The 23768-nt window shown below is 41.5% G+C and overlaps 1 protein-coding gene across 1 annotated transcript in view; it reads left to right on the plus strand.

Annotated features, from left to right (window-relative positions):
* The window catches only part of DPP4 (dipeptidyl peptidase 4), an 82074-nt gene that overhangs the window by 35895 nt on the left and 22411 nt on the right, over positions 1–23768 (plus strand). The window contains exons 9-19 of the mRNA XM_043894585.1: positions 1269–1429; positions 2860–2972; positions 12469–12604; positions 14642–14686; positions 17011–17118; positions 17400–17467; positions 18629–18682; positions 19072–19193; positions 20922–20969; positions 21210–21308; positions 23430–23499. Coding sequence (XP_043750520.1) covers positions 1269–1429; positions 2860–2972; positions 12469–12604; positions 14642–14686; positions 17011–17118; positions 17400–17467; positions 18629–18682; positions 19072–19193; positions 20922–20969; positions 21210–21308; positions 23430–23499 — 1024 coding nt within the window. The remainder of the gene's footprint in view (positions 1–1268; positions 1430–2859; positions 2973–12468; positions 12605–14641; positions 14687–17010; positions 17119–17399; positions 17468–18628; positions 18683–19071; positions 19194–20921; positions 20970–21209; positions 21309–23429; positions 23500–23768) is intronic.

Below are 23768 nucleotides of genomic sequence, written 5' to 3' on the forward strand. Positions count from 1 at the left end.
CAGATATCAGTGTCTGGTGCATGGACAGAAGACATCAAATGTCAGCTGCTCATCCTTATAATGATTATATTTTATCATTATTATTATTCCTGTAACTACTACTGCAATTATCACTGTTATTGAAAATAAGCATCTGGAAAATAAACTTTTGTCAGGAGGCTGTGAAAATCAGAAAAGTGGGATAAAATGATTTCCTAATTCTAAGATTCAAGTTTTTATGCTTTTGCTTTTACCTTCACACTCACAGCAGAATGTGAAATGTGTAGATTAACTCTGCATAAAGGACTAGAAGATTCCATCAAATCCACTTGAATCCTCTCTTCCTAGTTGATGAAAGAGGTTTTGGCATTTTAAGAGCCAGAGATTGGAAGTCCCATGAATTGACTCCATAATAAACACAGGAAAGAGCTACCTTTGCTAGAGATTGAGGATGAGTCCAACATTGTTCAGGAAAGCAAAACCTTTCCTTTCATTTGCCTCTGTCCTTGACCTCTTCCCCCATCAGCTGATATACCAGTGCATGCGTGCTAAGTCACTTCAGTAGTGTCTAACTCTCTGCAACACGATGGACTGCAGCCCGTCAGACTCCTCTGTCCATGGGATTCTCCAGGCAAGAATACTGGAGTGGGTTGCCATTTCCAACTCCAGGGGATCTTCCCGACCCAGAAATCAAACCCATGTCTCTTACACCAGAGGAAGGTGTTAATCTAAGAGAGTTATCAGTTTCTAGACTAGGCAAAGGAGGAGCTCCTTGATAGGAGTCTCATGGAGCTTCCTGACATTCTAAATCCATCCTTCCCACATCTTTTGTGCCAAGAGGAGTAAACTCTGGGCACCATATTGGTTTGATAGCCTGGAGCCACACACCACCCACCGGTACCCTGCAGAATCAGTACAAACTGTTGACTGTTTGAAAATTAGAAAGGAGAATCAGCCCCTTATGTGAGATTTACTTTTCGTATGTTTTGTGGCATAAATTTAGAGGATTATAAGATAAAGAAAAAATGTAGAGTTTATATTAAATATTGTGTGCTAAAATATTCAAAAATGGTCCAGCGGGTTACTTATTTTTACAATCCAGCTCTATCCTTGAAGATTTTATTTTTATTCATTTGTATTACTCTGATTTTGGAAGCCCAGCAAATGCAAAGTGGTTCATTAGTTGAACTCTACTGTAATTACTAAAGCTAATGAGAACAATATTTTGAATGCCAAAGCCAATTTATCAGTTACTTCTTGTAACAGAACAATTTCTGCCTTTTTTTCAGAGGAAGTCTTCAGTACTTATTCCGCTCTGTGGTGGTCTCCAAACGGCACTTTTTTAGCATATGCCCAATTTAACGACACAGAAGTCCCACTGATTGAATACTCCTTCTACTCCGATGAGTCACTGCAATACCCAAAGACCGTGAAGATTCCATATCCAAAGGTCTGTGCTCTGTTCATATAGCGGTTCTGTAATTTGATGGGAAGAGAATGGTTTCATTTAATCCTTCCCTGCTAATGAAAATATTGTCAGTCTCTCTTCAACAGCTTGCTGTGATTACTCTTGCTGAAGTCAACAGCATCTGGCAATTTTAAAGTATTTTTATTATCCCAGGAAAGAGTGTGATTTAAGGTTTTGTAATTTCTCCAAAAACTTTGAGGAATGACAAGCCGAAAAAGATGGGGAAAATGCTTTTGAAAGAAGCAGAGGGAATGAAAATATTTGAATGGAGGAAAAGAGAGGCTGTAATTGAATCAGAAGCTCATCTCATTTGCAGAAGTTGGATTGTGCCCTAGATAAAGTTGAAAAGCATGCTTATATATCAGGTTGTATTACTAACTAACAGATACATGACTAGTTTTAGTAGTTCTGTGATAAATTTGGCATTGATGTAAATTTCACACGTCCCACATTTGGAATAATAGTGTCATGTCTTGGTTTTCAAGACTGTTTCTCTCTCCAGGATGCATGTTTATAAAAACTGAAGAGCTTTATTAAGCCAAGGAAGAGGGAGATTTAGGAAAGGACCAGGATTCTTCACTAGTGTCATAAAAATAGTGGCCACACTATTTTTTTATAGGAAAATCTAATAGTGAAGTGTTTTTGCTGTAAGCAATTTGGGGAAAGGGATTTTTATTTTTACCAACTCACTGTTCAATTTGGTTTATGAAGAGCTACCATTTTAGGAAGACAGAGGAAGTTAAAAGAAAAAAAAATCAGAGACTAAATACGGAAATGTATTTTCAGTGGAATGTTATTTTTTGAAGAGTAAACTGGCAAAAAAAAAAAAACACCATAGAACCTTCTCACTAAAAATATCATATTATTTCTAATTTGTCAATTGAAAAATCTGTGTGTATATATAAAATAATTTTATAGATTTCTGTCATAATATTGACTGTAAAGCTCCAAAGTAGTGAACCTGAATTTGCAGTGGAAATATTGGCTTCCTAATTAGCATTTTGGCTCTGGGCTCAGGTAAACTAATTTTACTAGTGGATTGTATCTTTGGCTGAATCCAGGTATTCTTCCTAGTGGTTAGCCATCAATCTTCTTGTCTTCTGGAGTCAGGATATATTTACAGATTAAAATAATTGATTTTAACAAGTTTATCCTTTTTTGCTTGAAGTACATAAATTATGAACATTCATTACTTAAACAGGAACCATTTATGTATTTCTGCCTGAATATGAGAAGGTTGCATGTCATGACTCTCCTTTATTTTATCTATATTAAATTGTTTAAGAGTGTCTGGTTATAATTTTAGGGTCATAATTTAGCCATTTTTGTGTAGTTTTAAACTTGTGCAATGATATTATATATATATATATATATTTTAATTAATACCACTTCCATGATTGTTTTTTTCCTAGGCAGGAGCTGTGAATCCAACTGTAAAGTTCTTTATTGTAGATATCAGCAGTCTCAGCCCGAACATTAGTGCAACTTCCAAACAAATTGTTCCTCCTGGTTCTGTGTTAATAGGGTAAGACTCTTGACCCAAATGCTCATGCTGTAAACAATTCCACAGTTCTCAGGGAGAACACTTTCAAAATGAATGACAGAATCAATGGCAGCATCTCATGGTGTCACTTGGCCTGGCCCATCATTCATTCTTCCATTCGACTATTCTGTTGGGCTTTATCCCATAGGCCTACAAGGCCTGCACTTGCCCACATTTAAGAACAAGGACAGCGCCCAGTGTCAGCAATAGAGACATCAGTGGTTTAATGGATGGGGGATCTACATGTCTGAAGCAAGATCCTGGAGCAACATCTCACCATGTGCTCTGGTGACGTGACAGGCTTTGCTCCCAGAGGGGAAGGGGAGACTGCCAGTTATAGGAGGAATTGTGGCAGCTTGGCTTATTAGTTACCATGGAAACCAGCAGAGGGGCATGCCCCTCACTGCCCCTTTGATAAGAACAATCACTAGCTGGGGCTTGGAGCGAGCAGGTAGGAATGTCAGTCAGGTGAGTAGGGTGTACGTGGAGCAGGCTCTGGTCCAGCAGGAGATGTACAGAGAGCAAGAGAACAGCCATCTTGGGTGGCCTGACCCTACACACTCTTCACTGAGTACAAACTTCATGTCTTCATGCTGGACAGGGCCCTAGGGGTGGGCTTGCAGAATGAATAGAGCAGTCAGAGTCTCTGGTATCGATCGTGGAGCCTACACTCAAGGCGGGGGAGACAAACAACCAAGTAAACAAATAAGGTTACATCATGTGAGGCAGTGAAATGTGAAGACAATCAAAGGAGGGCAGATGTGATGGTGATGGTGGGGGGAGGTCAGGGAAGATCTCTCTAATAAGATGCCTGTGAGAAGTGATGTGAAGGAAGAGGGGGAGATCCTGCCACATGGAGAGTTGGGGGAGTAGTAGCCAAGCAGAGGAAGAGCAGGTGCAAAGTCCCTACAGAGGGAGCATGCATGGTACCAAGGAGGCCCTGCAAGGAGCGACAGATTCCAGAGCATCGAGTAGAGAGGGGAGTATGGGAGGAAGGTCAGTCTTTGCAGGGCCTGGTAAGACCTAGACAAATTCAGGGAAACTGTGGATTAATTTTAGGGACCACCACCACCCCGTGATATTGATGTGTCTCAAGATGTCACTTGCTTGAATAATCCTTGGTGGTTTGAAATTCTCTGCTGCTGCTGCTAAGTTGCTTCAGTTGTGTCCGACCCTGTGCGACCCCACAGACGGCAGCCCACCAGGTTCCGCCGTCCCTGGGATTCTCCAGGCAAGAACACTGGAGTAGGTTGCCATTTCCTTCTCCAGTGCATGAAAGTGAAAAGTGAAAGTGAAGTTGCTCAGTTGTGTTTGACCCTTCACAACCCCATGGACTGCAGCCTACCAGCCTCCATTCATGGGATAGGCAAGAGTACTGGAGTGGGTTGCCATTGCCTAGCCATTGAAATTCTCTGCCTTTCCATCATTTTCCTATAAACACTAAATTGCATGACACTTTTGGCTATCAGGTTGCTGTCTATTTTCCATTACTTATGTTGGTTTTGTCATTGCTTCTAAATGATGACTAGCATCTATTGAACACTCTCTATGTACCAGACTCAGAGCATTACATGCTTTATTTTATTAGTCTTTAAGTAATTCTTTCCGATAATAATAATTATTATTTTTAAATTTTATTTATTTATTTTTGGCTGTGCTGTGTCTTTGTTGCTGTGCACAGGCTTTCTCTCCAGTTGCAGCGAGCGGGGTCTAGTCTCTAGTTGCAGTGCTTGGGCTTCTCATTTCAGTAACTTCTCTTGTTGCGATGCACGGGCTCTATAGGTGCTCAGGCTTCGGTAGTTGCAGCCCAACAGCTTGGTAATTGAGTCTTGTAGTTTCTAGAGCACAAGCTCAATAGTTGTGGTGCTCAAACTTCGTTGCTCCGTGGCATGTGGGATCTTCCCAGACCAGTGATTGAATCTGTGTCTCCTGCATTGGCAGGCGGCTTCTTTACCACTGAGCCACCAGGGAAGTCCTCCAGTAGTTATTATTATATGCCAGATACAGATAAGAAAATGAAGTCTAGAGGTTAGAAAATGACCCAGTAGGAGTCTGTATTCAAACCTTTCTGACTTGAAAGAAAGACCTTGTAAGCACTCTGCGAGGTGCCTCTCCCTCTGTGTGGATTCAGCTGGTGTCCTCAGATGCCTGAAGTTATTATCAGAGCAATGTGAAAGCATCTTCCTGTTCAGGGTTGCATTGACTATAGCAGGCAAACTGGAGGCTTTGCTCTATTGTCATTAATTCATTCACTTGCTTAGAAAAGATCTGTATTAACCTATTTATTCTGAGGGAAAGTTAATTATCAATTAAAATGTTTTTTTTTCCCTGAATTTGTCCAAGGATATATAAATTTACCTGGAGGTTCTAAAATCTGCTGTTTGATCCCCTCCAGCCATCTCTCCCATCAACATTGATTAAGCACTCACTGTTTACACTCATGGATGTCATAGGAGTGAGTCTGCCTTCCAACACTTATGATGGGGTGGAGGATATAAACCATGTCAATAAATGACTCCCAGAATGCCTATGACAGAGGCATAAACAAAAGTCAGGAGGCACTCTGAGGAGGCGGAGATGGGTTTTCCGTGACCCTGGGAATCAAAGAAAGCATCGTGGAGAGTGAGCAGATTGGACAGAGCATGATGGGGAGGAAGAGCATTGGAGTAGAAGGATGGCTGAGCACGCGAAAGCTCAGGACTGCCCAGGAAGGGGCTTTGGACCTTACAGATGGTTTTAAGGACCCAGCAACCTTGGTGCAAGTGAGATAAAACACAGAGGCGTGGTGGTGCAAATAAGCAAATGGCAGGCGGCTGCTTGGGTTACAGGCCCAGTCCCCGTGCCCTCTCCTTCCCCTAGGAGTCTCAGAAGAGCAGAGCCTATTGTTGCTCCAGAGACACTCAGAATACCAGTGTGAGGCACAGATGAGAGATCCGAGGCCGAAAGAGGTAAATACATTTGCTCAAGGTCACATAGCAAGTTAGCTTGGGAGCTGGGGATAGGACAGAGGCCCCTGTCTGCCAGCCAGAGTGGATACTGTAATTAAGATGTACTGGGCGGGGATTGTGCTGGGTGCTCTGCTCACATTGTCTCATTTATTACCCATGTGCTGCTGTCTATGGTAGCATTTTCATGGCTATTTCCCAGATGAAGGGATGGCATTTCCCCACTTAGAAATCACTTTCTAAGGCCTACTTGTGAATTTCAGAGCTCAGGAAACTTAAGCCGTTTAAGGATTTGTTTTTCACCCTATATGAATGAATCCTTAAGTCTCTGTTCTTCATAGTTCTCTATGCTGCTCTCACGGTGAGGGCTGCCTCACTCACTGTGGGTGTTTTCTGTGCAGTGTATTTCAACCAAAGAAGTGTTTTTGGAAATGCTACAGGACTGTGTTGTGTATGAAATTGCAAATCCAGCTCTGGTCTCTGTTAGCATCAGTACAGCTGCAGCTTTTCTAAAACCAGGCTTGAGGTCCCCTCTGGTGAAAAATGTTCTAGTACACAGTGATGCTCCATTTTCTGGCCTCCTGGGAAGATCAGCAGGGTCAAGTTCATCCAGGCGACTTTTGCCTCTTCAGCTGCCTCTCGGCCTCTATGGTGTCACATGGTAATTCACTCACTCCCAGAGTGAGGCCCCGCTCAGCCCACGCCCATCACTGAGTTTCTCTCTAGGCCTCATCCTTTCATCATAGAGCTCCCATCAGCTGAAATCCTACAGGAAGATAAGGCTCATTTGTTAGATGGGGCTCCTTTGACAACCAGTGAGAACCAGCCACTTCTGCAGTGGCTGCCCTCAATGAATTAAAAGTTCAAGTTGATCAGATTAAACTGTTCATTTGCATTGACTGCCTATGTTGGGAATTTTTTTTTCTTTATTTCTTATTTATTTATTTGTCTTCGATTGTGCTGGATCTTTGTTCAGTGTTGCGGCAAGTGGGGTCTCCTCTTGGTAGTGGTGTGCGGGCTTCTCATTGCAGTGGTTTCTCTTGTTGCTGAGCACAGGCTCCGTAGTTGTGCATGGGCTTAGTTGCTCCTCTGCATGTGGGATCCCCCCAGACCAGGGAATCAAACCCGAGTCCCCTGCATTGACAGGCAGGTCTGTACCACCAGGTAAGTCCTATGTTGGGAACTTGAGAGCTCAAAATATTTGGGAGAAAATAGCAGATAATGTAAAATCAGAAGTCTCCTAACTTTTACTTAGAGAAGTGCTTCACATGACTGGATTGAAACAGGACAAGTTTATAAGTAAGAGTTGGGCCACTCCTACAACAATATCTCCAGTACCTTGAAGGGGGGCTTCCCGGGTGGTGCTAGTGGTAAAGAACCTGCCTGCCAATGCAGGAGACATAAGAGATGTGAGTTCGATTCCCTGGAGGAGGGCATGGCAACCCACTACAGTATTCATGCCTGGTGAATCCCATGGACAGAGGAGCCTGGCGGGTTACGGTCCGCAGGATCACATAGAATTGTACATGACTGAAGTGACCTAGAACGTATGTACCTTGAAGGGTGCCTGGGACATAGCAAGTGCCTAATCAATACATGTAGAATAAGTGAATAGATAAGTTCGTGTATAGATGGATGGTTGAGCTGACTTTGTCTTGGAGGGATAGGAGCTTATACAGTCAGTGTGAAAAGACGGCCTTCACAATAAACTTACATGGCAATCCCTCCCTTCTGTCTCCTCCCAGCCCTCTGAAAATTCTGTGACCTGAAACTAGAGGATTAGGGATGGCCTATTTTACTGCTGAATGACTCTTGGGCCCCAAAACACCCAGCTTGTGACCAGCCCCACTCCATTCTCTCTGCTCTGGAAGGACACGGTAGATAAAGCCTTTTTATGTCTCCTCTGAACAGCTGATGACCCTTGTTCTATAAAGTGGGGACCTTCAGGGTTTAAGATTTTCACTCTGGAGGTCAGTGAACTGGACTGAAATATGCTGCAAGGTATGCAAGAAAGGAGGCACTTTAGGAGTTCACATGCCTTGGGCTCTGCATCCCTCAGCTCTGCTCCATCTCACCTCCATCATTCTGGTCCTCAGCAATCTGTCAGTGGACCTGGGAGGGCTGGCATTGCTGTCAGAGCAGAGGGGGGCATGGAACCTGTGGCTAGCGCTGGCAGGATGCCCGCTTCAGTGATTCACTGAATTAATCACTCCACCACCTACAGTTGCTTTTAGTGGTGTTGTTCAGTCACTAAGTCATGTCGTACTCTTTGCAACCTCATGGACTGAAGCACACTAGGCTTCCCTGTCCCTATCATCTCCCAGAGCTTGTTCAAACTCATGTCCATTAAGTCAGTGATGTCATCCAACCATCTTATCCTCTGTGGTCGCCTTCTCCTCCTGCCCTCAATCTTTCCCAGTATCAGGGTCTTTGCTCTTAGAAGTGGTATTCTTTCCAATATTCTTTCCAGTTAATAATAAGTACTTTATTTTAAGTATGTTTAACATACAAAAACAAACATTTACACAAATTAGGGGAATTAATATCACACAACAGACATTTATTACATGCTTCCTCTTTGAAAGGCAACAGCCACTTTACAAAGGGATTCCCTGTCATGTGCTTTCAAAGGCAAGTCTCTCCTTACACATTTAAATAGGATTTGCTTTGTAATATGCAGTTATTCCATCTATACTCACTCTCAAGGAATAAATAAATTTCATAGAATGAGGAGTTTTATCCAGAAAAGAATTAACAGAGTGAAACGAACCAGCAATGTTTACCAGAGGGATGGGTGGAGGGTCTACTGAGGGAATGACTAGGAGCAGGAAATCTGAAGCCAACTGCTTATTTTTAATCCTGACTCCAGTCCTGTCCAGCAGATGACCTTGGATGAATTACCTAACCTCTCTACGCTTCTGTTTATTTGTCTGCAAAACAAGAACTCTGACGTTCCTCCCTCATAAGGTGGTCATGAGTTTTATGTCAGCACTTAGACCAGTTCCTGGCACAGAGTGGACTCCACATGGGTTTGAGCTCTCCTTGTGTCCAGGAATTACTTCACTGCTTTAGTATTAAACTCAACCGTATTCCTCTTAGACTAATTCTGTTCCAGAAGTCAGAAGAGCTGGTTGAATCACCATGTCTAACCTGGGATAGGCAGTCAGCAGCTCATGGGGATACCGGGCTGCCTGTCCAGTGCCTGGTCACTCTTCCACCCCTCCCCCAGCCACTATGACCAGCCTGTTTTTACAGAATGCAGTTGGCACCAAGGGCAAAGAGTAGTTGATGATCCCGCTTGTTGGATTCTTCTGACCTTGAGCGGGGACTTAAATCTTCCTGTAAAAAGTACAATTAAGCCATTGGTTTCCTTATGTCTTTTTTATGACTCACTGACATCCTGGCCTGGCATGATCACAGATCAGGGGTGGATTATGCACCCGCATTCCGTCTCCCCTCAATTCCAAATCCTAAAGAGAAACCGTGATTAAAGAGAAGTGTGTTTATAGGTGAATTCAGAATTTACGGTCCGCTCCACTTGTGAACCACATTTATGGAGCCCTCACAGGGTACAGAGTACATCTTGGGCTATGGAGAGTGACAAAGGTAGTTGAAGATACAGGTTCAGGAACCTTTGATCTAGAAACAGGCAGGGAAGATGCCAGATGCATGTGAGTTTCCTGGCAGACTTCCCAAATTCTGTTGCTCAATGTTTTCAAACGGAGAAAAAATTTTATGTCTGACTGCTGAACCTGAAGCATAATTTATGGCTTTCAGTAGATAAATTTATAGTACCAGGAGACCCACTAATCATGTTAAAGGGTTTTCTTCCACCTCACCTGCCCCTTACTCCTACCAGGCCACTTTGGAAAAGAGGAAGGCTATTTATTTCTGGAGTCCACCATCCTTATTGATGCCCATGGAACCCCTGGAAAATGTGTGCATGTGTGTGGGGAAGCTTTTTCTCTCTAGAGAGAGGTACATGATTTTCATCCAGTTTACAAAGGGGTTTTGACTTAAAACAGTAAAAACTACTGGTACAGAACCAGGGGTAGCACCCCCGGGGCCTGCCGGCCTAATCCAGCCCCCACCCATTTTTGGATGATCCCACAAGTAAGAACAGTTTTTACATTTTTGAATGGTTGGGAAGAAAAACCATTAGAAGAATGATACTTCCTGACACGTGAAATTTACATGAACTCCACATCTCAGCTGCTCCTTGTTGGCACACACCTACACTCATCCCTTACATATTGTCTCTGGCTGCTTTCTGCTGCCAAGGCAGAGCTGAGCCATTGTGACATAGAGCTTGTAGCCCCAAAACTTGGAAATATTTACTGGCTGGCCCTTTCCTGAAAAAGTCTTCTGACCCCTGGTCTAGAAAGTTAATTTCAAAAATTTTTGTTTTCTATCTTGCGCTTCATTCTTCCATTCTCTTTATAAGTATTTATTCCCTACCCCCAGGAAGATAGATTTGCCTTTCCGTTTTCTCATTTAACTCCACTGCCTTGGGCTCAGCGCAGTAGAGTTTGATGAGATGCCTTCACTCCTGGGTCAGCGGAAGCAGCATTCAGCTTCTCAGACTCCGCGGCCTGGGGGTTTGGATACATGGCACAAGACCTGTGATAGCCATGTAGAAGGAAAGGTCTTCAAAAAAGCTTCATGGGCAGGGGATATTTAAGAAAACCCTGAGGAGTTTCCCTAGTGGCTCAGTGGTAAAGTAGTTGCCTGCCAATTCAGGAGACGTGACTTCCATCCCTGGGTCAGATGATTCCCTGGAGAAGGAAATGGCAACCCACTCCAGTATTCTTGCCTGGAGAATCCCATGGACAGGGGAGCCTGGTGGGCTATAGTTCATGGGGGTCACAAAAGAGTCGGACACAACTGAACAACAGCGACAACTAAGGAAGTTCAAGCATGTCTATCGTTTCAGACTGAAGGGCAGGTTGACCAAGCCGGGAAACCTCATAGGGTGCTCGTGGCACACCAGCCGTGCAGACTGGAAAAGGGTGCAGTTCTTAATAAGCGAGAGAAAGGACTGAAGTAGAGAGGAGTCTCCGTGTGAGTGTGGTGCTGCTGGGTGATGCGCTCTAGTCTTCTTCCAGCGCCTGCCACCTGCAGCGGGGACAGCCTGGAGGCCCAGGTACCGCTGGGCACATTAACACAGTGAGTGATCCGCGCCATAAGGGCAAAGGATTTAAAGTGCTTTATCTAACACCTGGTCCATCCTACGTGCTTGATAAATGTTTGTTGTTTGATTTAGTGTCTGTGAAGGGAGCAGAGACTGGAAGTGATGATTAATTCTGAGGAAGGACAGAGCTATTTAGGTCACGAGGATGGGACAGGATTACCCCATCTGTTCAGTGCCACATTCCACAGAATTTTAGGGAGTGCCTGTTTTGTGCCAGGTAGGCCCTGGAGATACCCCGTGAACCCTCAGAGAGTTTGCAGTTAAGCAGGGGAGAGAGCCCAGTAACAAGAGGAGGGGACAGGGACAGCCTGTGAAGTAAAGAAGGACCATTTTAGGGGGAACAGATATGGCCATAGGGTCAGATGGGAAGGGGCTGGAAGAAAAGATTCCTTTGGAATCCTTGTGACAAAAGGAAACAAGGTTATTATCAGACACTGGACGAGAGTGATTTAAGAACAGTCATAAAAATCACACAAGGGTGTGGGAAGCAAATGGAATAACATAAATTATCCAAAGCAAATATTTAGGGAGGCTAGCAGAAAGGTAAATTATGAATTCCATGCATCTCACTATCACTCAAAATGTAATTCCAAAAATTCTTAAAGGTATGTGTTGGAGGAGGCTGCACTGCTTGAGATATCTCTGTTTGTATGAATTTATGCTGAAATAACAAAAGTTTCCTTAATTTCTTCACATGATTCATATTATGACACTTGAGAAAAGATTAGTATGATACAATGATTTGATTTTCAAAGTTTGCAGAGATAGGAGTCCATTTTTCTCCCTGCTTTGAAAATGAAGTTAAGAGAAAGGGGTCAGCTGTAGTTTCTACCTACTAGAAGGAATTTTCTAGAGAAGCACACCAAATCATCAGTAAAGACTCAAATCTCAGCCAGAGTTTCTGGCTTCACTGTAATGCTCCTTCAAGACAGCAGAAAAGAGACAGGAAAAGGTCCCTCTTGATACCCCAGCACCACCAAAGGCCAGTTGAGGACTTAGAAAGTCCTTAGTCATGGTGTGAGTCACATATGCTACCCTGTGAGATGTTAGCTGCTTCTTCCTGTCAGATATATTTTCATTTCCATTCAGATTTAAGTTTCACTTTGTGCTTTAAGAAAGGGTAAAATGCTCTGGTGTTAAATGGTTTCAACAACTATTGAAAATTGTATTCCCATGAAGATTGATTTCATCAAGCAAAATGTCTATTTGTACCAAGGTCTGGAAATAGTTTCTCTCTCTCTCTCTCTTTCCTCCCCACCCTCCCTTCTTGCCTCCCCACCCTCCCTTCTTTCCTCCCTCCCTCGTTCCATCCTTCTGTCCTTCCTTCCTTCCCTCCTTTCAGGGATCACTACTTGTGTGGCGTGACATGGGTAACAGAAGAAAGGATTTCTTTGCAGTGGCTCCGCAGGATTCAGAACTATTCGATCATGGATATCTGTGACTATGACAGGTCCACGGGAAGATGGATTTCCTCAGTGGTAAGGCTGAATTGGGATGTTCTGCTTCCAAAGCTCCATGTGATCTGAAGGCTGTATGATAACAGGAAGAATGCTATCAGGAAATACAGTTTGAGTTTCTGTTCTTTCTCTGTGTCTGACCCTGAGGCAGTGAAGAAGTCTCGATTGACTTTTAGACACTTTGATAACCTGGTGGTACTTCTGTTTCACCTTCTCTCACTACTCTGTTTTAGGTATGGTGATTATCACTTGGGATATGGGTGGTGGCTGGAAAACCAGAAAATGGAATTTGATGTCAAAATTCACAAAGTCCGAGAAAACCATGGGCTGCAAGTTCAAGGAAACATGTTTCAATAGAGAAAACAGAGTATGCAGAGTAACTTCCTGAATCTATGTTCAAGAAACAAAACAAGTATCAAGAGGTCACAAACCTATTATTAATAACCATCCTATGACTGTGACTACTTTTCAGCAGTAAACAGCTTTAGAAAGTAAATAGCTAACTTCTGGGCTGACAGGGTTTCAACATTAAGGCAAGTGTTAATCCAACCTTGAAGTGCTGGGGGCCTTTCCAGCCCAGAGACCACAAGATTCAGCTCTTGAATCAAATTTAAAGCCCCTTAGGGATCAACAGCCTCAGGAGGGGAAAGTCTGGGGGAGGTTTTCTGGTGTATACCAAGGACACCTCTATGAGCCCTTTTCTGGTAATGGGCTTGTGCCTATACACCTCCTCTCTCTGCTTCATTCTAGATAGGCCCAGGGCAGAGTTGCCTCAGAAATCTTGGGCCCTATATCTTGATCCACTCATTCACATGTATATAGCTAGCAATCATTGAATATCTATTTTGTTCCAAGTTCTATGCATGGCTCTGGGTGGAAAAAAATATTAGGTAGCATGCCTGTCCCCAAAATGTTTATTTTCTAGTAGGGAATATTGTTACAAAGACCAATAATAATTACCATTACTGTGAACACTCACAGTAGCCAGACACTGCAGAAACAGGCTCAGTAACGGTAAGGAGCTTGCTTAGGTCACAACGCCAGTCAGAATCTAAACTATAAAACCAAGCTCTTTGCTTCCTGTCAATTAAATCATCCCAATATCACGATAGTGTGCTCTCAAAGTGTATATGCAAGGTACAAAGGAAATTTAGGGCAAAAGATATAATCAACTTGAATAGGGACAGACAGAGATGGGTGGGAGGCAACACAGAGGAGACAAGAGCAGCCTGGAGTAAGCTGCCATATGCAGGGCACAGGATGGCATGTGGACCCTGTGAGCGGAAGCTGTGCGTCTGAGGTGAACAGCTTGGAGCCCACAGGGGCTGGGGATATATAGGACTAGGGGTTGAGGGAGAGCTGCAATGTTGCTGAGGTTTGAGATATAGGCTAAGGCTCGGGTACCATTCTGAGGGGCTTGGCCTTACCCTGTAAGACACAGGGAGCTTACTTCAAGGTTTTGAATAGGAGAGGATCATAATGAGATAGAAGCATCTGTTGCCTGATGAAGTCAGCTGCGGGTTTAGTGGAGTGGAAAGCAGATTGGAAGGAGAACAGAACAGCAGAGTCTACAACCAGGAGAACAGAGCGATGGACCTGGGAAACCCGACGGACACAAACTAAGGCAGTAGCAGTGGAGAAGGGCAAAAGAAGTCAAAAAACTAGAAGACAGGGGCTAAGGAGTTTCCTGTGAGAAGAGGGGGAGGCTGGAATGACTCCCAGGTCTCTGGTTTGGGCAAATGGTGCCACTAACCTGGAGAAGAATAAAGAGTAAGAACAAGCTGGTGGGGATGGAGGAAAGATGAGGTAATCTTTAGTTCTGTACTCACTGAATTGAAAATGCTAGATGAGTTTTAGGGATGACGTATGAGTTACACTCCCAGGACAGAGCTCTAGGCAAGAGAGGTAAATGTTCTAATGTAGTTATGTGAAAGGTACTAACATAAATATAAATATGTGAATAGAGATAGCTTTCGTTTAAGTACAATAAATCTTATTGCCACCAATTGCAGCTAAAGATAGAATTCATATCTCATTTCTCTATTTTTCCCTCCCTAGGAACGGCAACACATTGAAATAAGTACCACTGGCTGGGTTGGAAGAGTAAGTTGTAAAAATTATAGATTTTTCTGTTCTGTGGATCAGATACTCAGAGCTATTTCATATGAAGATATAACAAACAAGGGCTCTATGTTATTTGTTATTAATAGAGATATTAGTTGACCTTTTCCTCATAATATTTAAATGCTCCCTCTAGAGAGACCTTTTTATAGAGCATATATAACATGTTCAGTTGAAAAAAAAGTAAAAGGACAACTGAAAATTCAAGAGAACAGCAGATAAAACAAAAGACATACTCTAGGCAAATTTCTAGCTCCCGGAAAGTTAAAAAACAACCGTTGCTGAGAGGCAGCCAAGATACCAAATGTCCTTGTTGACCTCATATTTGAAGTTAGGTACTTTGGAGGCAGAAAACACAGTTTTTGCCCACAGCCTGCACAGATGCAGAAGGAGACACGACTATCTACTGCTGAATCGAGGTGGCATACACACCTCACCCGCTCTGCCCCTCTCTTTGGACGAATCATATGTGGGTTCATAGTTTATTATACCCTGAGGCAGAACTTTATCCAAGAAAGCAGGGGCCCTCAGTGAGGTCCCCTGCCTCACACAACGCCTTGGTGGGGGCTCACTGGCCACGTTGCTACAAGACCATGGAGTGAAGCGAACTGATGAAGGCGTTCCAGCCACTGTGGCAGCGTGAAAGAGGAAGATTGAATCACACCTAATTATTACAACCACTTCTATTCAGCCCCTTTATGAGAGAAACAAAGTGACATTAAAAAACATAAAAATTCCTTCTCTCTCAGAGCACAGAGGTGCGGCCCCCTGGTCCAGGAACACAGCCCTTCCAGCTGGGCTCAGAGCCCCCGCCCCCGAGCATTCACACGTCCTTTTTGTTCAGGCATTGATTGGGCAGAGGGGAGAGGTTTGCCAACATGAAAAGTGGTTTCCTCCATGGCAAGAGACATGCTACACTTCCTCACGACTCTTTGAAAAAAATATGTTTTTTCCTCTCTGTATTTAACCAGACAGATGCCACTTTTCACACATTTCTACTAGGCACAACTCCATCCAGGGGAAACAGGGAAATGTATTAAAAAGATAAGGCTGTGAACACAGGTCTAGAGAGGGGAATGTGTTTCCGAGCTCTGTAATGAGAACACCAAGTGTATTGCACGCCTCGGCTTGCTCCATAAATGAATTCGCTTTGAATCACTAAATAGAAGAGAGAAGCATTTTTCTTCCTTCCCAAAATGGGAGCTGATGAGAGAGGAAACAGCGAGGGTGAAGTGAACCAACAATTTTAAAAGACCATCTTCTACCTGCTCTCAAATGTAGTAAGGAAATCGAAGTCGAAAAGAGACATATTCTTATCAGGCTGGGAGAGACCCTCTTCTGCTTAAACGACATTATGTTCTGAAAACTATCTTTTATCGAACTGTAGAAAATGGAAATTTTGTTCTATATTTCCATACAACTATTTTTTTGGGTAAATTGTTGATCCTATTTAGCAAAATGAGAAGGCTTATAATAAAAATGATAACTATATGAATGTTTCTGTATGAAATATACGACAGACATTCCTTATGGTATCTAGTCCAGAAATGATTAAAGAGTTTCTAAGTCTGACTTTCAAAAAAATGATGTATAAGAAACAGGGTTGGGGGCAGGGTATCCCTCAAATTACAAACCACCCTCCAACCAGAAACAGTCAAAAATAATATTAGTCTGTTTCAAGAAAGCACGTTGTGACATGGAGGAAATTTACTTAATAGAACTGAAAGACTAATGCTATTTTTTTCACGCTTGTATCGAGACATCATAGCATTATTCTCCACAAACAGAAGATGCCTGAGGGTAACAATGACCACTGCTATGTGTTGAATGTCACGTGTAATCCTCCCTACATTCTTTCATTTGCATGCATGCATGTTAAGCCACTTCAGTCACGTCCGACTCTGTGACCCTATGGACGATAGCCCGCCAAGCTCCTCTATCCCTGGGGTTCTCCAGGCAAGAATACTGGAGTGGGTTGCCATGCCCTCCTCCAGGGGATCTTCCCAACCCAGGGATCAAACCTGCATCTCTTACATCTCCTGCATTGGCAGGCAGGTTCTTTACCACTGGTGCCACCTGGGAAGCCCATTCTTTCATTTGCTCCCCGCCAGAAAGCCCTTAGGAGTTAGATCTTTTGTCTGCATTTTCTAGGAGAATTTTCTCTTGAGACCCTCTGATTGAATTTGGCAAGTAAATGAATCATGGGTTTTGAGCATAGGTGTTGGAAGGACTTTCTGAAACTAAAACTGGTAGTGAGCTAAGACTAATGTGCTTTAACATGTTTCATGTTTCTTATTATTTTCTAGTTTAGGCCTGCAGAGCCTCATTTTACCTCTGACGGGAATAGCTTCTACAAGATCATTAGCAACGAAGAGGGTTACAAACACATTTGTCACTTCCAAACAGATAAGAGAGTGAGTATTTTTACACGATTTATTTTGGGTTGATCTCCTTTTTTTGGGAAACTAATTTGAAGTGAAAATCATGTGGTAAAGTCGATCACGATGTACAAATAATCAGACTAATTCAGATACCCTGGTGGTATCTGGAGTAGGTAGGATGGGCGGGGGGGGGGAGACCCAAGAAAAAGACCTGAGATTACCTGAATTCCTGATATAAATTAGTTAATCCTCCCCTTAACTTTAATCAGAGAGAGTCTAATAAACCTCTTTTTTTTTTTTTTAAATCCCATCAGAATTGCATATTTATTACAAAAGGAGCCTGGGAGGTCATTGGGATAGAAGCTCTTACCAGTGATTATCTGTAAGTATTCTAATCATCAGTAGGATGTCAATGTATTTGTCAGAATCACGCCCTCCTTTGCCCAGAAATAAGGAAAAAATCTTCTACAAATAAAGAGTAGTCTATTTGGAATGTGTTCAGGACTTTTTTCTTTCTAACATACGGAAGCCTTAATGATTTTCACATATGCTCAGCAGACTTGATACCATGCCACCAACCAGCACTACCTCTTGCTCTTACCTGCTTTACATTAGAGATGCTGCAGCCTCTTTTTCTTAAACGTTTTGGAACACTGAACTATTCTGGGGCATTTTGATAGATTTCAGGTGACATCGTATGTTTAGAAGGCTTCGAGAGGCTACCGTATCTGTCTCAGCCTTAACCTGTGGCAAATGGAAAGCTTTGTGGAGGCTGTCAAAGACCCTGCACAAAATGGTGGGACCGGGAGTGTTGTTTTTCATTAGAACCTGAGGCACTTTTATAATTCTGTATCAGTTTCACCACAGAGGAGTTTTGCCATTGCTCAAAGCAGTTTTTGAAGGTCCTGTTTAAAAGTGGCTCTGCCAGTCTCAGAAGGATGGGGCACCTGCCACTGAGTCGTCTGTGTTATGAGACAGAGAATATGGAAAACAGTACAGATAAATGGGGGTTTCCCTGGTCGGTAAAGAATGCCTGCAATGCAGGGGACCTGGGTTCAATCCCTGGGCTGGGAAAATCCCCTGGAGAAGGAAATGGCAACCCACTCCAGCATTTTTGCCTGGGAAATCCCATGGACAGAGGAGCCTGGCAGGCTGCAGTCCATGGGGCTGCAAGAGTCAGACACAATGTGGTAACTAAACCACCACCACATAGATAAATGGGGCTTCAACTTCAGACTCGTTGTCCAGTCATATTTTTATGAAAGAAGACTTTTTTGAGTTTTTACTTGTCATTTTAACTAAGGGGGTAATCCTCATATTCAGATATTTTAGCCTGTTAAAAAAAAAAAAAGAATCGCCGTTTTATAAAGATGATGCCCCTATTTCTGAGAAATAAAGGGGCAGGGAAAAATGATAAAAAGTCGGGCAAGCACTAACACACATGCACTTGTATGATCGCTAATGCTGGTTGTTGAGTTAAAGGGAGTATACTTGACTTTTTCTGTAAAACATAATTAATACATTTCATTTGTTTTCTCCCCAGATACTACATTAGTAATGAATATAAAGGAATGCCAGGTGGAAGAAATCTTTATAAGTAAGAATTTTATCAAAGTGTTAACGAGCTTTTAGCTAATGAACAATTTCTGGCTTTTATGTTTTCATTTTTTATTTTATTTTTTTTTGCCTAGTCCTAATATATTAAATTGGAACTACTATCAAATGCTTTTATTCCTCTTTTATATAAACCAACCCATATGTCATCAAAAGAGCATGACTTTATTAGATGCTTTGTGATATTTGCAAACAATGGGAGGTTTGAGGTTATTATGGATTAAGTCCTGCATTTATTGCATATTAACTCATTAAGTTTCATGAGTATTTCTTGGCATTCTGATATCTTTGAAACTAGTACATGGCATTATTTAATTCCTTCTTTCATTTATCCCTTTATCAAGTACTTAATTTCCACCATTGGTTTTACAGAATCCAACTTAATGATTACACAAAAGTGATGTGCCTCAGTTGTGAGCTGAATCCAGACAGGTGTCAGTATTACTCTGTATCGTTCAGTCAAGATGCAAAGTACTATCAGCTGAGATGTTCCGGTAAGTTTGAATTGAGCAGGGGGTACCCACAAAGTCCCTCTCAAGTCATTCCCTCCATCCCCTCCCCTCTCTGGACAACCTTCTCACCACCCTCCTGGCTCAGCATCTCCATCCCTGAAACCTCCTTTTCAGTGTCCAGTTTAGGAAATATTTTTTCTGCCTTTATCACTTCTCTCCTATTGAATCTGAATGCTTGAAATCACATAAGTCCTTTTCCCTTTCCACTCAATGGGTAAGTGGTAAGTTAGCCATCTTTCTTTCCCCCTCTAACCAAGAGGCTTGCTTTTAGACTGAAAGCATACATACCCAGAGCTTATGTATGACAGAGGCACTTTTCATCCTTATATATACACCTAGTGTGCATTTTTTAATGCAAATTTTAATTGTATGCACTTACCCCATTAAATGAGAAAAAGGTACGTAAGGTGGGTCCTGTGACTCAGCCTGCTCACAGCTTCATCTTCTGTAACTATTGTTATTATTGTTTTCTTTATTAAAAAATGAAGAAATCTGGACGAAGAGAGGTAATGTGATTTCACAGGTCATGCAGCTAATAAGAAGCTCAAGAGGATTTAGACACAGGCCTCTGCCATTAAACACTAGATGACTTCTTAAAGTGAGAGCAAGAAATTTGGATATTCTGAAAAGTTGACAAGAACTGTCCATTGCCAAAAAGAGGTCTCCTTATCTGAACCTTTCTGTACTGGCATGCTTTAATATCACATTTTTCTTCCTAGTTCTTTACCATGGCTGTTTCCAGAAACCATTTTTGGGCACGTGTTTTATGTATATCAGGCACTGTGCTCAAGTTTTGTATTCATAATCTTATTTGATCCTTAAGAAAACTCTGTAATGTAGATATGATTGTCCTAATTTTATACATAAAGAGACTGAAGCATAGGTATGCTGTCCTAAGTCACAAAGCAGGAAAGTCAAGGATTCAATCCCAGGTCCTCAGAATGCCTCCACTGTGGTTCTGATCAAGTGTAAAAATAGTGTGATTCAAATGTGTCAAAATTAAATAGCTCACTAAGTAGCTTTTTCTATACATTACCTTCCACTCTGCAACTACCACAGTTGGGATAAATAGTGAAGATCTGAGCGTGTGAGAAAAACACTTTCTCATGCCCGGAAGGAATCGCTTATCCAAGCCAGGCACACTGCAGATGTGCCGCCCGGCCCAGTCCTCCGTGGTGGGGACCGCAGCGGGTGGGATCTGCCCTTTGAAGGCGGGGAAGTGGCAAGTGGAGCGGCAGTGGAGTGTGGGTCGGGGGATACCTGTCTCCGGAGCTCCACCCCTAGTGGGCAGGGCCTGAGAGAGGGTGTGGCCTCTCTGGACCTCGGAGTTAGAGCCAGGAAGGCTGGTGGCTTACCCTGGGTCTCAAAGGCTTAGTTCACAGAAGAAAGAATTGGGCTCAGACATGATAATGTGCGCAAGGCACTAAGCAGGGCCAGATGTGCAATTTCTGTTTCATTCTCCAGAGCCCGGTGCCTCTCCAGTAACATTAATACTTCTTAGACTCAAATTGCACTCATTTTATGGAAAAAGAAAATCAGCTAACACTTATAAGCCTCTTATCCACTGTGATATTCATTCTATCAAAGCTAAATGGTGTCAAAGTTATATCAAAGTTAAATGGTAACAAATGCTATTTTTGAAAAGTATGGTATCTTTTTTTTTTTTTAAAAGCCCTGAAATATTTTTTTTTCCCCTGATTATGTTAACAGGTCCTGGTCTGCCCCTATATACTCTGCATAACAGCAGCAATGATAAAGGTAACATTTTCATATTTTATCCTTGGTTTGCTTTTTAGGAAAGTGTGTGTGAATAGGAGCAACATGTGCTTAGCATAATGGGATTTTCTTCAGCTTTAGAGTGTCTTGACAATGACTTGAACACAAGATTTAAGATATGAAGTGGGTATAGTCTCATCAGTGAATCACCCCCTTGTTCCTTATTGCTTTGCACAATCCAAATTCTTCACGTTGTAACAAATGCTTCAAATATTTGTTGAGAACTGAGAGTCCTGGAAAACAATTCAGATTTGGATCAAGTGCTGCAGGATGTCCAGATGCCCTCAAAGAAACTGGACTTCATTCATTTGCATGGAACAAGTAAGTGAAATTTCTCTTGGAATGTAACTTTTCACGGAAACATCAATAAAATTATAACTAAATGTAAATTGATCTGACAGTAATGTATTTTATACATAAAATTATTATAATGTCATTTTTCCATGAAATGTTCTATCACAAGAATGACTAGTTTTACATTTTTTTAATCTAAAAATATAATAGTCTACATAAAATGTATTATTTTAAATGGAAGATACTTGGATAAATTGCATTGTTGCTAGCTAGTTCAGTGTCATCCCATTAAGTAATTTTATTCTACTATTAAGTATTAACTGTGTTTTTAACAATGAAATACTAATATATTTTACCTTTAACCCAAACAGGTCGAAAATGACTTGTGTAAAAAAATTAAGTTTGGCTGTAAAATGTTGAAACTTCAGTCCTAGGATAGAAATCTTGAATATTTCCTAATCTCCTCTCCATGATGGGCCCTGGCCTAATGGCCTGATCATGTATTATGTTCAGGGACCAGTAAGAACAAGGGGTTTCTTTGAGTAGGAAATCCTATTCTTTTTTTGTAGTGTTTTTATTTGCTTTTTTTTTTTTCCCATTAAGGGCTAATAATTCATAGGGAAGGGGGGGCATCCATCAAGAGTGATTTATTTTAGATTGTATTTTAATAAAGGATAATAATAGAAGACATTCAGCTCCTCCAGTTTTAAGTGGCAGGAAAAGCATGGGGAGTGGAGGGTGCTTCTGAAGAAGAGCTTAGAGCAATGCTCCTGAAACTGCAGGTGCTTATGGATCACCTGGGACCTCATTAACGTGCACATTTTGAGCCAGCCTGTGAGCGTGGGCCCAGGATTGAAGCTTGTAATAAGCTCCCACGTGATGCTAGTGCTGCTGGCCCTTGAAACTGGTTTGACTGGCAAGGGCTTAGGGTTTCGAAGAGCTAACTGGACTTCCTGGAACAGAAGGCATTGAATATTATAATATAACATATTAAATATTCAGATGTGACCCCCAGAGAAAAGACTGTGCATCTTAAAAATTATAGGAAGTAAAACATTTCCAGTTAACTAGTGTTGATTCAAACAAAGGAGAGATCAAACACTGGGTTTGACATATTTTTAAAAAGCATCATGATCAACTGATAGTTTGACATTCTACTCAAATATAAAAGAGACTAAAATTTTAGTTCTCATAAGCACATTTGATCAGAAAGCATAAAATAACCAGCAAAATACAAATTAAAGAAAAATCTACCTATATAAAGATTGTACTCTTAAACTTTTCTTTTTTTCCTCAACTAAAATAATTATAACAACCAAAATACAAAAGAAAGGTGAACATAAGGAAGAAACATCTCTAGAGATAAGGAATTTTTTCCTTGTAGGTTAAATCTACTGAAGCTGGAAATATTCTTATTAAAATATGAAACATCTCTCCTCTCTCTCTCTCTCTGTATCTCGTTTTTAAAGATTAGTCTAACTAATTAGCCTGAATTTGGTAGCAAAGGTAACCAATTTATTTTTTAGGGACAAATTTTACTAAACTGATGTTAAATCAAGTAGAGAGAATTAAACAGACCTGCATAAGATCGTGCAGAACAGTTTGACCCACGTAAACCTAGTTTCATTCTCTGAAACACAGAGCTGAAAATGGGAGCTCATCTTACAGCCTGGGATGGCAATAAGAATTACAAAAATGTTATTAAATCAGAATTTTAAAATAGTGTTAAGGCCAACTAAAAATCCTAAACATCTTCAAAGAAATTCAAGAAGAGGAAAACATTTTGGAGGAAAACTTAGAACATAAGCCATAAACAAACTAGATAAGTAGATCAGATGCCAAAGAACAGAATCATAAAAACAAAACATTAGCAATTCTAAGATGCACTTTTATTTTACAAAACACCAATGTATTTAATAGATCCATTAGAAACAACTTTGTTTTAACCTTAAACTAATATTTTAACCTGAAAGAGAATATTTTTTATAGCTGAAAAGCATGCTAAATCAAAACGGTTCATTTTCTTTTTCTATAATAATTTAACAAATTGCTAAACTCTACATGTTACTTGTCACTGACAGAGATAAGAAACCAAAACCATGTGCTAATGTGTTCTTAATTCACTAATTAATCTTTCTGTTTGTTTAGAATTTTGGTATCAGATGATCTTGCCCCCTCATTTTGATAAATCCAAGAAATATCCTCTGCTAATAGACGTGTAAGTATTCAAGCTAAAGGAATAATGTAGAAGTTAACCATTGTACATGTTTACCCAGTGTAGCTCACTGAAAAATAGAGACAAATGCATCCTTTCTTGCTTCCTGAATTATTGTAGAGCAATTTTAATAATTCTTCCATTTTGCAATACACAGATCCTGTATTTTCTACTATCTTTCTAATAGAGAAGCTAGACACTCTTTTTCCCTCATAATGGCATATGGGTTTTGTTTTGATTTTTTTTCCCCCTTGAACTCCAAGGGAATTTGA

Source organism: Cervus elaphus, chromosome 33 (assembly GCF_910594005.1).
Source record: "Cervus elaphus chromosome 33, mCerEla1.1, whole genome shotgun sequence".
In the NCBI taxonomy this organism is placed as follows: domain Eukaryota; kingdom Metazoa; phylum Chordata; class Mammalia; order Artiodactyla; family Cervidae; genus Cervus; species Cervus elaphus.